This window comes from Chlorocebus sabaeus, chromosome 17 (genome assembly GCF_047675955.1).
Source record: "Chlorocebus sabaeus isolate Y175 chromosome 17, mChlSab1.0.hap1, whole genome shotgun sequence".
Classification (NCBI taxonomy): domain Eukaryota; kingdom Metazoa; phylum Chordata; class Mammalia; order Primates; family Cercopithecidae; genus Chlorocebus; species Chlorocebus sabaeus.
The window spans coordinates 51,979,719-51,994,589 of record NC_132920.1 but is presented as its reverse complement, the minus strand read 5'-3'; the positions used below and the strand labels follow the sequence as shown (position 1 = coordinate 51,994,589).

The 14,871-nt window shown below is 40.7% G+C and overlaps 1 protein-coding gene across 1 annotated transcript in view; it reads left to right on the top strand.

The window, feature by feature from the left end:
• Positions 1-14,871, top strand: part of PKHD1 (PKHD1 ciliary IPT domain containing fibrocystin/polyductin) — a 455,948-nt gene that overhangs the window by 70,925 nt on the left and 370,152 nt on the right. Inside the window, 1 exon segment of the mRNA XM_007972274.3 lies at positions 4,415-4,565. Coding sequence (XP_007970465.3) covers positions 4,415-4,565 — 151 coding nt within the window.

The window sequence follows — 14,871 nt, the reverse complement described above, 5'->3', positions numbered from 1 at the left end:
AACACAATGCTGTATCTCCCTGAGATCCATAACAACTATGGGGAAGGGAGAAGTGCATCTGTGGCAAAAATTGTACCCTGTCTATTCATCCGTCCGTCCATCCATCCATCCATCCATCCATCCAGTATATTCAACCATCCATCCATCCATCCATCCATCCATCCATCCATCCATCCATCCAGTATATTCAACCATCCATCCATCCATCCATCCATCCATCCATCCATCCATCCAGTATATTCAACCATCCATCCATCCATCTATCCATCCATCCATCCATCCATCCATCCATCCATCCATCCATCCATCCAGTATATTCAACCAACCATCCATCCATCCATCCATCCATCCATCCATCCATCCATCCATGATCCATCCATCTGTCCGGTATTGATCACATTCCTACACTGTTCTAGGTGTTGTGACAGGTACTGGTGGCTCATTGGTGGATGTCATGAAAGTCCCTGCCCTTAAGGGCAGAGAAGAAAGTCAGATAATAAACAGGATGATCACGTGTTGTGATAAGTGCTATCAAGTGATAGAAAAAGGGGGGTTACTTTAGAGAGTGTACTCAGAGGAGGCTTCTCTGAAGAAGTCTTTTATGTTAGGGAGAGAAGCAGGTGTCTTTATAGAGGGTCAGGCAGTGGCAGCAGCAAATGCAAAAGAACTGTTGAGTTTTATGACTGTTCAGAGGCCAGGAGGGTAGGAGTAGATTGAGAAGGAGGAAAAGTGGCCCCAGATGAGCTCGGAGAGATATGTGAGGCATTGAAGGCCAAAGTAAAGAGTTTGGAATCTCTTCTAAGTGAAGATTAAGTAACTTCCCAAAGTCACACAGTCAAGCCATGGCGGCATCGAGACTGGAAGTCAAGGCTTCTGACACAGTATGCTTAGTGCAATGCTGTGCTGGCAGCCTCAGTGTGAGAGCCCTGGCTGAGCTGTGTGGGTTCAGTGAGGTTTCAGAGCCACAGGAAGCACTTCCTTCAGGGGAAGTGAGGGAGAGAGAATTCCTGCAAAGTGTTTTCCCTCCCTATCCTAAGGAGCACAGCCAAGGTTACTTGCTTACTTTAGGATCTAATCAGATCAACTAAAGAATGATAGTTTGGGAGTCAGGAGTCTTAGGTTCTAGAACAATCTTTGCCACCATTTTTACCCAATATTTTTTAACCACATGCCCCAAAATAAATATTTCTGTGTGTGTGCAGTGTGTATGCATGTATATCTGTATCTATATCTGTACATATATCGATCTCTCTGTCTATATATATATGCTTATGTTGCATATATATATGCTTATATTTATATTTAAATATGGTCAACTGTGCTTCTTAACTCATAGGATTATTGTGGAAGGAACCATGGAAGAGTAGCTAGCTACTTAGGAGCTTTGAAGTTTTGTAAATGTTAATCTATTTTGGATATCCTGGTGTCTCAGCTAATTTTGGTGATGAAATGGCTTTTTAATGAAAAAAATTTCTAGCTAGGTAGTTACAAATATGGAAAGAAGTGTGAGCTGAAGCTGGTAAACAAAAAGTCCAAGCTAACAGAAAGGGGTTTAATTCTTTTCAGAGCAAGAATAACATGCTTCGCGAAAACAGTCGGTTTCTAACAGGCAAACAGAGGGCAGAGTGACTCAGCCCATTTTACTTGTACCTCTGCCAGTGAAGAGTCAGGAAAGGGCATAAGAAGGTTTATGAGAAGAGTGGAAGCCCAAGGCCAAGAAAGGCTGTAAAAGGAAGTTGGTCACTACTTTCCTTGAATTCAAGTCTGTAGTCTGAGATTATTCATAAACTGGGTACAAAAAACTCACTCTTACGATTGAGGACCTACTGCTGGCAATGAACCATGCGAAGGGGTCACATAACAGAGGTGGTGGGCAGATATCCTACGAACCTAAGAAAAGGAGGAATTCTGGAAATTTAGACAACTAAACTTGATGTTATCCCTGACAAAATTCTAGAATGAACTATTCATCAGATAGTTCGTGAGCCTTCAGAAATGAAAGTAGCCATCTGGAAACTGATTCACGAAGAATGTGATGGTGCGGGAAACTAACTTCATTTCCTTTCTGATAGGTTTATAAGTGATTTATGATATAAATATAGAGGGAGACCCTCACAAACTATTCCAACAACTTTTCTACCCCCAGTAGCAAAAAAAGGTTCTAGGTGCAAAGCCCAAAGTGGCCTGACGCAAGCCTCAAGTTGCTCTGAGGTGAGGAGTTTTAAAAGTCTGCGTGAATTTTGCATTTGATTCCATCACATTTCTATATTGATCTAAATATTACATTACATTTTAATTTAAAAGTTAAATTACTTTGGTTTTCCTTTCTGAATCTTGGAATATGACTGACGCTCCAGGAGAAAAGGATGGATTCATCCTGTGACTTTGTCTGCCCTGTGGACGAAGGATCAGTGAATGGATTTACAGCTAGATCACAGGCTACAGATTCAAAATGAATTTGAGCAATGGGTCTAAACCAGTGAGAGAAATGTAACAATAATAAATGTAAACTTTCACATTTACATTTTTAACGATAATACTACTAACACTACTACCTCTAACAGTTATAACGCGAGCTGCCTTTATTGGGTTCTTATTGTGTGCCAGGTTCCATGCTAATCGGTTTATATGCTTCATTTTGCTCAGTTTCTTCAACACCTCCACAAAATAGGTACTCGATTATTGGCAACTCCATTTCATAAATGTGGAAACCAAAGCTTAGCGAAGTAATGTCTTCAATGTCATGTAGATGGTAACTATCTGCCCTGGGATTCAGATCCAGCTGATCTGCTTCCGAGCCTAAGCTTTACATGCCAGTGCTTCTCAGAAAATCGTCTGAACAAGCACAGCATGGTGAAATCCTCAGAAAACTGCAGCTCTGAGACTTTGAGTTGACCACTATCTAAGTATAAGCATGGTGGCCTTCAAAATGAACACAGTGTCAGGTGCCGTGAGAAGGAAGCTCAAATAAAGGTGGACCAGAGCCCCAGGGGTCAGCCCAAACAATCTGCCTGCAGATCTGAGTGGCATGATGTTAACATATTGACAATCTACATTATTAGGTCTAGAGGACTTTGGGTTTGGAAATCATGCCTTAGGTAGATACAGAGTGGAGAACATTTTAGCATGAAGAGAAGATTAAGTGGTGAGATGTACTAGTTATCCTGCTCATTATTTCTAGCAAATTGTGGAAGAAAACATTTTGACATTGATTTGAAAAAAGATGATAAGGTTTGACACGGTGTACAGTGTCTCAACTGGCGACCTTTTTGCCCTTGTCTCCACCCTTCCTGGTCTTCCCATGGGATCTGCCATCTTCCTGGCTGATGTTCAATCAGCATTTCAAAACTTGAGAGCACTGCTCTGGGAAACAGGACCGTCTGGTTTTGACCTCAGAGCTACCATAGTTCTGTGTTCGACTTTCTGAGAATCTCTTAATCTCTTTGGGTTACATTTTTTATACCTCTTCCTAATTTATAGGCTGAAATTAGATCATACATATGAGATTGTTGACAAATATGAAACATCATGCATTATTATTACTGATAATTTTTTAGTTAGTTGCAAATATGCCTACAACCAGGATGATTCTTGAATAAATATCACACCTGTTGAGGATGACACCCTTCACTATCCATGCCCTCACCTTCTCTAGATGGCATATTTTTAGACTTTCTGTAACGCTACACTGCTGTTTTTTATCTTAAATCCAGTCTGGCTTCTCCCCTTAAAGCAAGAGGACTTTTAAAGCGAGTGGCTGGTAGTATAACTGGCACATATATCGAATCTCCTTAGTCTGGGCTGTTAAGTAAGTTTAATTAATTTACTAAGTTAATGTTCCACTGCTAGCAACAGAGCCTCATTGCCATCAGCTGGGGAGAGGGAATTGAAAGCCTAAATGAGCTCATTTTTTCACAGTTGGAATTAGGGACCAGTTAGCCAGTTGTGTGGGTTTTCCAATTTCTCCATCTGCCCTAGGGGGATTCAGGCAATTACTCCCCCAACACTAAGTATGAGTAAGAGCAGGAAGAGGGAAGGGGAAAAGAAAAAAAATAAAAACAAAAACTCTCCCCAACATTTGTTTCCCTTTTGGGAACTGGAAGGATTGTCCGTGCATTTCTTGTTAAGCTAGGCTAGAGGTACCTTTTGCTAATGTTTTTAATAGATTCAGAAAAGAGAAAGGCCTCAGTGAAAGATATTTACCATGTGCATTTTCATTGCAGGGTGTGCAGATAAAAGGAAAAACAAATAAACAATAAAATAATGGAAACAAAATTACAGAAATTTGCAAAATTTGACAAATGGTGGCCTGTAGTTGCCACAAGCTAATGGCTTGCAATGATTAATAAGAGTAAAAATAATTGCATTTCATTAAGATTGATGACACCCCATTTAACCTCCCCTCTCGTTTCAGCCCTAAAGTGGAAAGAGATGAAGTTCTCATCTATAATAGCTCCTGTAACATTACCATGGAAACTGAGGCAGAGATGGAGTGTGAGACGCCCAATCAGCCAATTACCGTCAAGATTACTGAGATACGGAAACGCTGGGGCCAGAACACTCAGGTATAATCAAATCTTTTTTACAGACTGATTCAAACAGCTCAAATTAAATTTGTAATATTGTGTACATTAAAAAAACAATTTAGTCCAAATGGCAGCGATATATAATATTAAATGCGCTCAAACTTTGAGGAGCTGGTCTAATGCACAATATCTGAATTCATAGTTAACTCTGGTTAATCATATATTTTCCCAAAAATAAATGAGTGCTGCCCAGGCTCTTTTAAAGCAAATTCTGAGCAGATAATCTCCTTGGCATTTTGTCCTGATTTCTGCATGCATGTTTGAAAGGGGCTCTCTGTGGTTTATTTCTTCACAAAATAACTGGCCTGCGATTTAACCCGGCTCTACTGGAAGGTTCCCAAATCACTCAGCCATCCTCAGCTTGTTGGGACAGCAATGTCTGCAGGTCCATTCGGCTCATCTCTGTGCCATGGGGGAGTAGGGTGGAAACTTCAGCTTCTGAGGGGATTACATGGACATCAGAAATGAAAAGGACCACAGGGTCATTTGGTCTAGCCTCGCTGCCTCAGTTCATCCATTTTGAAATTGTCTAAACCACTCCCTCCAAGTGGCTCTTCTAAAAGTGTGTTTGTAAGTCCCCAGAGAGGAATTCCACAGCCTTCCCCGGGAATTTGCAAGAATTGCAATCAGAGGCTCAGGGCTCTTTGGAAATGGATCAGGTAATCTTTTACAGCTCCCCAGGCTTCTCACAGCACACAGATAAAAAATAATATTTATTGAGCACCTACTCCCTTAGGTGTCTTTCTCTTTATGAAAGCAGTTCTCAGATTTTTCTCTTTTTGTCTCTTTTATTTGGAACAAACATTTATTGAGTGCCTATTATGTGGCACTCGCCATACCAGATTCTCTTGTGAATGCTGCTTCAGTCAAACCGTCCTAATCCAAAAGTCAGCTCCCTGGCTTCAAAATGTGTGTTTTTCTATAACTTTTGTACTGGTGCTAAACATGTATGTGATGGCAAACAACATTTTTTTCCTGTCCTTCCTAAACTGTTCCGTGCCTACCTTCCCATGCTCCTGGGTCCTCACCATCCACTCTGTCGCCTCTGCAGGCTTCTCCCTTGCCTTGACCTTCCGTTCAGGTGATAGCCCGGGGCTGTCACTTCTCGCTTCATTGTGTCCCCCACAAACACCTCTTCCTTTCAATTTACTGCCAATTTTAATTCTCTCCAGAGCCGCTGTCCCCCAATGGCACTTCCACTTTATTCTGTGCCTGTTTCTCAACAGTCAGCTGTCAGTGACGTTTCACAAGTGTATTGTCGTGCGCTGAGACTGCTGTGGGACACTGGGCGATCTTTAAGCCTCTCTGGGCTTCAGTTTCTGCTGGGCGCGTAATAACCTGGTGGTGTTGGGATGCTTAGGTGAGCAAATGCTTGTGAAAGAGAGGGAGAGGCAGGCTGACCTAGTGTTTAAGTGCATGGACTTTGGAGCTAGACTGCCCAGGTTTGAATACATCACTTGCTTCCTGGGGGACTTCAGTCAGGTTCTTTAACCCTTCTGTACTTCAGTTTTCTCATCTGTAAAGTAGGAACAATAGTAGTTCCCACTTCATAGGGTTGGTGTGAGCCACTGAGAGCTGCATCTCACACATGGTAAGTGTCCAATGTTAGCCATTATTGGCAGTGCTAGTTCACTAGTCATAGTGCTAGAAAATGATATGAGTTTATTTTTCTATAGTGCTTGCTGCTTTGACCAGATCATTTCACTTCTTAGATTTATTTAATTTCCCATCATCTCAAAGTCTAAGTTTGAAATTTTTTAGGCTTAAATGCCTCAGTCATTTAAAAATCCTTATGTGACATTTGAGTTTCAACAATGTTCAAAGTTCTCTACCATGTTCTGAAGGAGATTAAAAAAAATAATATGGAAAGAGACCCCACCTTTAAGAGATATTTGGGAAGTGAGGCCTTACGTGGAAGTAGTTAAGTTTCAAAAAAAGGGTACATAGAGTCAATTCATCATGGCTGGGTGGAGTGTTGGATGCCATCCAGACCAGCCAGCTCATTTCAGAGATTAGTTAACTGAGATTGATAATGAGGGGTGATTGATAAAGGTCACACAGGTAGTTATCTGGCCTCCTAACCCATGTGGCTATAGTCATTGTGGGGGAAGTAAGCCATTCAGAAACCAGGAATGTGTGATAAGGCTAGTGCCAGTGTGTAGGGAACTCCATTCCTGAGGGGGTAAAGAGGAGATGGGTACCATCGTTGTAGGTTTCAGATGTGATGTGTTACACTCAAGTGTTAGTGATAATGTCATAGTTTTGAACAGTCTATTGGGAGCAGGACCCTATCAAGTAGCCAGGAGTGCATGGGGGAACAACGGCAGGGATTTATGGCAAATTCATCTGAAGTTATGACTACATTTAGCTCCAGTGGGACCCTAAAGAATAGAATAAGAGTCTCAGGCACACATCCTGTCACATCGACTGGATCAATATGGTGGAAGTTAGGAAATAACTATGGCTGGCACACAGTGACCTGGAGTCCAGAAAAACAACATTCTATGTAATGGGAAAATTGTTAATTCTAGGTTCTACTCTCGTTAGGGTGGTTTGGTTTGATTTAGGAACTGGATATAATGAAGTCTATAGGTGAAGGGCTTATAACTAAGTGACTGTATAATTTATCACCCAAACCAGGATGCTTTTGATAGTGCAAGGTTCACAATGAATAATTATGCTGGGATAATATGTCACCTTTGTTGGGGTGTGTGATTACCCTACCTGGGCTTGGGAACAGAACAACTTGTCATACATATGTGATGCATGGTTACCCTACCCATGTTGGGATGTACAATTTCCCTACCTTGGCCTGGGAAAAACATGACACCAGTATTACCATGTGTGGTTATCTGGGCCTGGTCCTGGGGAAGACCAGCACCAACAACTGCTTAATCAGGACTATGATCCTGGTCCCCAATTCCAAATTCAAGAATTCCTTGTGTGAGAACCTTGGAACACTAGAAAAGGAAACACTTCTACACTGCTGGTGGGAATGTAAACTAGTACAACCACTATGGATAACAGTGTGGAGATTCCTTAAAGAACTAAAAGTAGAACTACCATTTGATCCAGCAATCCCATTACTGGGTATCTATCCAGAGAGAAAGAAGTTAATATACGAAAAAGATACTTTCACACGCATGTTTATAGCAGCACAATTCGCAATTGTAAAAACATGAAACCAATCCAAATGCCCATCAGTAAACAAGTCGATAAAGAAATTGTGGTGTGTATATACAATGGAATACTACTCAGCTATGAAAAGGAACAAATTAATCGCATTTGCAGCAACCTGGTTGGAACTGGAGACTATTATTCTAAGTGAAATAACTCAGGAATGGAAAACCAAATATAGTATGTTCTCACTCGTAAGTGGGAGCTAAGCTATGAGGATGCAAAGGCATAAGAATGATGCAGTGGACTTTGGGGACTCAGGGGAAAGGGTGGGAGGGGGTGAGGGATAAAAGACTACAAATTGGGTTCAGTGTATACTGTTCCGGTGATGGATGCACCAAAATCTCACAAATCACCACCAAATAACTTACTTGTGTAACCAAATGCCATCTGTTCCTCCAAAATCTATGGAAATAAAAAATTTAAAAAATGTATTTTTCGGCCGGGTGCAGTGGCTCACGCCTGTAATCCCAGAACTTTGGGAGGCCGAGGCAGGTGGATCACCTGAGGTCAGGAGTTTGAGACCAGCCTGGCCAACATGGCGAAACCCCATCTCTACTAAAAATACAAAAAATTGACTGGGCGAAGTGGCTCATGCCTGTAATCTGAGCACTTTGGGAGGTTGAGGCTGGCGGATCATCTGAGGTTGGGAGTTTGAGACCAGCCTGGCCAACATGATGAAACCCTGTCTCTACTAAAAATACAAAAATAAACCGGACATGGTGGCAGGCGCCTGTAGTCCCAGCTACTCGAGAGGCTGAGACAGGAGAATAGCTTGAACCTAGGAGGCAGATGTTGCAGCGAGCTGGGATTTTGTCAATGCACTCCAGCCTGGGCAACAGAGCGAGACTCTGTCTCTAAAAAAAAAACAACAAAAAACCCCCCTCCAAATTAGCCAGGTGTGGTGGTGCCTGTAATCCCAGCACCTTGGGAGGCTGAGGCAGGAGAATCGCTTGAACCCAGAAGGTGGAGGTTGCAGTGAGCTAAGACTGCGCCATTGCACTCCAGCCTGGGTGACAAGAGCAAAAAACTCCATATATATATATATTTTAGTGACCTAGATGGGAGGGTGTGAGGCAGTGTGGGAAGACTGATAAGATCAGTACTTACTTTGTTAAAGAATATCAAAGTGACTCAACAACTCAATTTGAGGTCCTGATGTGTTTATAAGCTAGATGTTTCTTTCCATTGCTCCCTGCCATTGAGAGGGGTTTAGCCAAGTGAGCAAAAAGTCACTCCCACATGCTTTAGGGCCTTAGGACTGCCTACTAGATTCTAAGAAAAATGCAAGTTGTCCTCTTATTATGAGATAACTGGTTAATATGTTCCTTTTCAAGATTGGCAATAAAAGCTTAAACCAACAACAACAAAAAATAGTTACGTAGGTTTTCCTTCCAAAGAACTTTTGCGATCCTTCAATACATGAATACATAATGTGGATTTCTAGGGAGTGCTGTGGTGTGGACTGTTACCTAAACTTTGCCTGTGGAACTCTTCATTCCCAGAATTTCTCTTGGGACTGGCATCTGTCCTGCTGCCTTCACTCTGGGAAGTGTCGTGTTTGCCATGGTCTTCCCCTCTCACAGAGTAGGGGTATCTGAGGTGGGAAAGGTCATCTTCAGATGGGGCAGCCAACTAAGCTCTATTAAAGTCAGTGGCATTTGTGCTACGCCATGAAGGACAGGGTTTAGGTATTCAGGATGCAGAGGAAAGGCATTTCTGGTGGGGCAAACAGCATGCACAAGGCACCGAGGCTAGAACCCACAGGAATAGCAAGAAGCATGGTGTGTGTGAAGGGGAACGGTGAGTTGTAGGTTTGGAAAGGTGGGCTGGGATTGGATTGTGATCTAGAGGTAAGCATTTGGTCCTTTATGCAGCAGGTGACAAGTAATCCCCAAGGAGTCAGTGCTTGATCAAAGGTGAGCTGTAGTCACATTAATCTGGCAGTGAGGTGTGGATGACCTGATTGGTAAACCGACAAGAGGTAGAAGCGTCTCAGCCAGGTGAGAATAACTGGGGCAGGGAAATGGCAGAGGGAATGGAGAGGCGACACACACAATATTCAATACTTGATAACTTGTGTTGGACAAAGTGTTCAAATTTGTGGGAGACTAAATGTGGTAGGTAAGGAAAATTGTGGGCTGGCTTTTCAAAACGACCTTTTCAAAATTTTCAATGCTATTTATCTATGCTCATGACTTCCAGATTGGAATCTCTGATCCAGAATTCTCTCCTGAACTTTGTTTTTTATTTTATTTACTTATTTTTTTGAGACAGGATCTTGCTCTTGTCACCCAGGCTGGAGTGCAATGGCATAATCATGGTTCACTGCAGCCTCACACTCCTGGGCTCAAATAATTCCCCTGCCTCATCCTCTGCAGTAACTGGGACCACAGGTGTGTGCCACCATACCCAACTAAGTTTTAAATTTTTTGTGGAGGCAAGGGTCTCGCTATGTTCCACAGGTTAGTTTTGAATTCCTGGCCTCAAGCAATCCTCCCACCTTGGCCTACCAAAGCGCTGGGATTATAGACTGGAGCCACCATGCCCAACCTCTTCTGAATGTGAGATTCCTGTACCTCACTGTCTGCTGCTGTTGTCACTTCGATATCAAAACGGCACCTCGAGTTTAGCAGGTTCTAAATTGAACAACTGATCTCCACTACTTCCTCCCCCATAGTCCTGAACTGAGTTGGTGGCAACTCTGTCCTTTTAGTGCTCAGGACATGGAGGCATCCTTGACCTTCCAAAACCCGCATCAGATTCGTTAGGAAATTCTGTTGGCTCTGTCTTTCATTTGACCACCTTGCAGCAATTCTACTGCTACTGTCATCATCGGCATCATCTCTTACTGTTTGTTGCAAGGCCTCTCAGCCCTCCTCTCTGCTTCCAACCCTACCTCTGTTTGGTCTATTCTATTTAATAATAGAGCCACAATGATCCTTTCAAAATATGTCAGATAATTTCCCTCTTCTCCTGAAAGAAGGGCTCCCAGACTCTCTCGCAATAACATTCAGTCCTTTTACTGACCTCAAGGGCCATTACCTGCACCCCTCACCTCGCACCCCAATGCCCTGTCCGGCTTTGTCTCTCATTTCTCTTACCTTCACCTGCTCTGTTCTGGGCACACTGGCTTCTTGCTATTCCTGCAACACGCCAGGCATGCTTTCACACTGAAGCCTTTGCATTTGCTGTTTCCTCTGCTTAGAATTCTTTCCCCCCTTCTTTTTCAAGTACAATCTCCCACTTGAACTTTTTGCTGAAATGTTACTTCTTCTATGAAGTCTTGCCACCCTATTGAAAATGGCAACCCATTGCCACTGACCCCATATATCATGCTTTTACAGAGTTCTTATCACCTGCTAGCATACTACTTAAGATACTAATTTATTATGTTTGTTGTTTGGTGTCTGACTCTTCTTGCTAAAATATGATCTCCAAGAAGGCAGAAAGATTTGCCCGCTCTGTTCCCTGGTATGTCCCAAGAGCCTGAACCAACTATACTAACAAACAGAAATACATGCAGAAATACAAATACAGAAAGTTTAAAAAGCCTTCCCATATGCCACTTCTTCAATATTAGCTCCTGAAAGTTACATCTGAAAGGAAATACACACGTACACATACATGTTCATGGACCCATTTGCACACAAATATATTATTGTATTATTTATATTGTTTTTCAACTTGTATATTTAAAAAATATAGTAGCACACTATAACATGAGCTCCTTGAAAAGAGGGACTTTCTTTTGTTGCTGCTATTTTCCGAAGACTTAGAGCTAGGCCTAGTACATAGCATAGTACAATAAAGTTTTTATAGGTTTCGATTAAAATTATTGAATGCATAAATGGATTTATAAAAATACAACATAGTCATCATTTTACTTTAGCACATGTAACATTTTCTTTTCCTTCACAAGACATTGACTATACTTACTAGGTATCACACACTGTGATTCAGTGAAACAAGATAAAAGGTATTAGACAACGAAGAAGAGTAAATCCTAAAGAGTGCCGGAGAACACTACAGGGTGCCCCAAGACAATCAGAGGTTTTGAGGGTTCTCTGAAGCACAAATAGCAGTTTGGGTTAGATGGGTAGAGAATCCACAGTAGAATAAACGCAACCCAAAGCAAGTTGAGAGGAAATTAGAATGTAGGTACACTTTTCAGTGGAGCTCTGGGAGAAATTCCACAAGTAGGAGGGGACAGACATCGGGGAAATTAATAAGGACTGCTATATAGACATTTCCCTTCCATCTCTCTCTCCCTTTCTTTTTCTCTGTCCCTGTGTATATGCTTGGATCTGTGGCTCTCAAGAGGAAGTGTTAAGAGTGGCGTATAAAACAAAGAGGGAATATTTGTCTGGGGAAGAAGATTGATTCGGTCCATTGTGGATGTTAGGGCCGATGTTAATCAAAGAGAAGCCTGGACCGCCATGACAGACTTGGAGAAAGAGAAAAAGGAAGAAATGAAGAAGAAAGAAGCTTCTCTTCATTTCTACCTCCAAAAAAAAAAAATTCCTTTACTTTTATTTTGCTCATCCAGTGTCTTACCCAGAAATTTCGGCTGTGGTAAGTTGAAGAGGTTTCTCTGAACATCTAATCTGCCTTGTCAGTGGAAAAGAAAGTCTGAAATAATGCTACTAAAGTTCTCTGGGAAATGATTTTGAACCTAGAATTCTATACCCACTAAAATACTAAATAAATATAAGGTACACAATATTTAGGAAGTTTTTCTCCTTTTTGTACTCTCTAAAAAGTAATACACTCTGGTGAACTGTAAATGAATCCAAGAAAAAAGATGATATGGGATTCAAGAAAGATCAATAAAGAACTTGGAAAACAGCAGCAACAAAGCAAACATTGTTGATAATGTCATTGTGAAGCTTAATATAGTTGTTAAGAATAGATCCTTAACTGGACAGAAGCGGGAGCCTCCTGTTTCAAGTAGGTAAAATGAAAGAGCAAGAAACAGAGGTATAATCTCCTTCTTTGATAAAATGAAAAGACATTTGTAACACAAACCTTATTATATGAAGATGAAAGGTAAATGGGAGAATGGCAAATGACTTAACAGAGTGAAGGAAAGTCAAAATTAATTGCCTGAAAAGGGAAATTTAGATAAAAAGAAGACAATTTGCCCCATAGTACTCTAGAAAACTTTGGATTTAGAGAAGTTTAGGTACTAGAAAATGAGCATGAGGCAGGATGCTAAAATGAGGGGGTGGTGATCCTTGAGCGAATGGAAACACACAAGGAATGTGGCTTTCTGTCTGACATTGAGTTCAGGGAAACCCAAAAATCTCTTTTTGGGATCCATTTCTCTGTGCTCTCAGTTCCTAATCAGAGATTAGAGTTCAGGCCTGCTAATACTGGTGGAATTTGCAGGGAAAGATACCAAGAGGAGAGAGCTGTGCAGAAAAGGAACTCTAGAAATCTGCAGGGGTCGCTTGAGTCTTTTGCCAAATAGTTAACAAATCATGTAGTGAGTATATTTCTATGAGATTTGGCAGACTATAGCTACTGGGAGGCTTGAAGCGAACATAGCCTCTAAGGTACTGGGAGTACTTTGGAACAGCATGGTACTAGAAGATTTCAAATGCTGACTGGTTAGAGTAGAGAAACCCCGCTCAACACTGCTAATTTTCAAATTAGCCTGTAAATAGCTATGCATATCATGAAGAAAATATAAAATTTGTCACATAGCTGGATTGCATGAATTTCCTAGAAGAATCTCCTTAAACAAAAAGTGGGGATAAAAATAAGCAGTGCAGTTATTAGTGAGTGTTCACAGCTCACTATCATTAGTACTAGAGATCATTTTCTTAAGTTAAAGGTACTTTGATTAAAGCTGTGGCATTGAGTTGAGACCTCAGAAAAGTCACACTTTAGGAATAAAATATTCTAGCCCTGGAGTAAAGCTACTCTAGATCCGCTGAATGGATCCTGAAAGCAGGGCTTAACAAAATTAAACTGTTATTTCAGTAAATTAATTGCCTGCTAGAGCAAAGCTCAACACCCTTTAAAGGAAGGAAGATAACAAAATCTACACCTTCAAGAACGTGGCAACCACAATGTCCAGCATACAATCAAGAACCTGAGAAAAAAAGCGAAATGTGCCATCAACTGAAACAGACCTATGGATGATAGAGATGTTGAAATTCACTAGATAGGGACTTTAAAACAACTGTTATAAGCATATTAAAGGTTTTAAAGGAAAGGACAGATGCAACAAGAGAAGTTATAGGAAATTCTAGCAGGAAAATGAAAACTATTTCAAAAAATTAATAAAAATTACAGAATTGAAAGAAAAAATATCTGTACTGAAAATTTCACTAGATAATATTAGATTGGACCTTGCAGAAGATAAGATCAGTGAACTTGTAGACAAAACAATCAAAGCTCTCCAAACTGAAGAACAGAAAGAAAAGGGAAAAAATGGATAGATAGTAATCTCCGAGTCAATATAGTCTAATATTTGTGTTGTTGGAGTAGCAAAAGGAAAAGAGAGGTAGAAGGGATAGAAAATAAAATAAATCTAAATAAATAAATAATGACAAAGATTTTCTAAATTTGGTGAAAACTACAAATTCACTGATCTAAGAAGCTTAATGAATCCAAATCAGAAGAAACATAAAGAGAACCATTATTGGCATTCTCAATAATGTTAATATGTCAATTCTTCCAAATTAACATTTAAGTCAATGCAATTTCAATAGAACATCTCAATAGGGTTTTTTTTGGTAGAAATTTCCAGTCTGATTTAAAAAACTATGGAAATGCAATAATCTAGAATAGTCAAAACTATCTTGAAAAGGAACAAAATTGGAGCACTTACACTGTCTGATTTTAAATCTTACTATAAAGCTATGGTAATCAGTTGAAGTTCTAGGCAAGATCTTATATGAAAGAAAGGTTCTCCTGATAACAGTATGTTTGAAAATTCTTACAGTAGTGTCATAGAACCCAGGTGAAGGAAGAGTTTGAAGGAATGTATGTTGAGAATTATCAAAACGTACTGTGATAAAGAGGTCCTTAGTGACATTTGTGGCCACAGGACAATATTGGTGGGGAGAAAAAACAGATTTTGGGGAGTTAAGGAGTA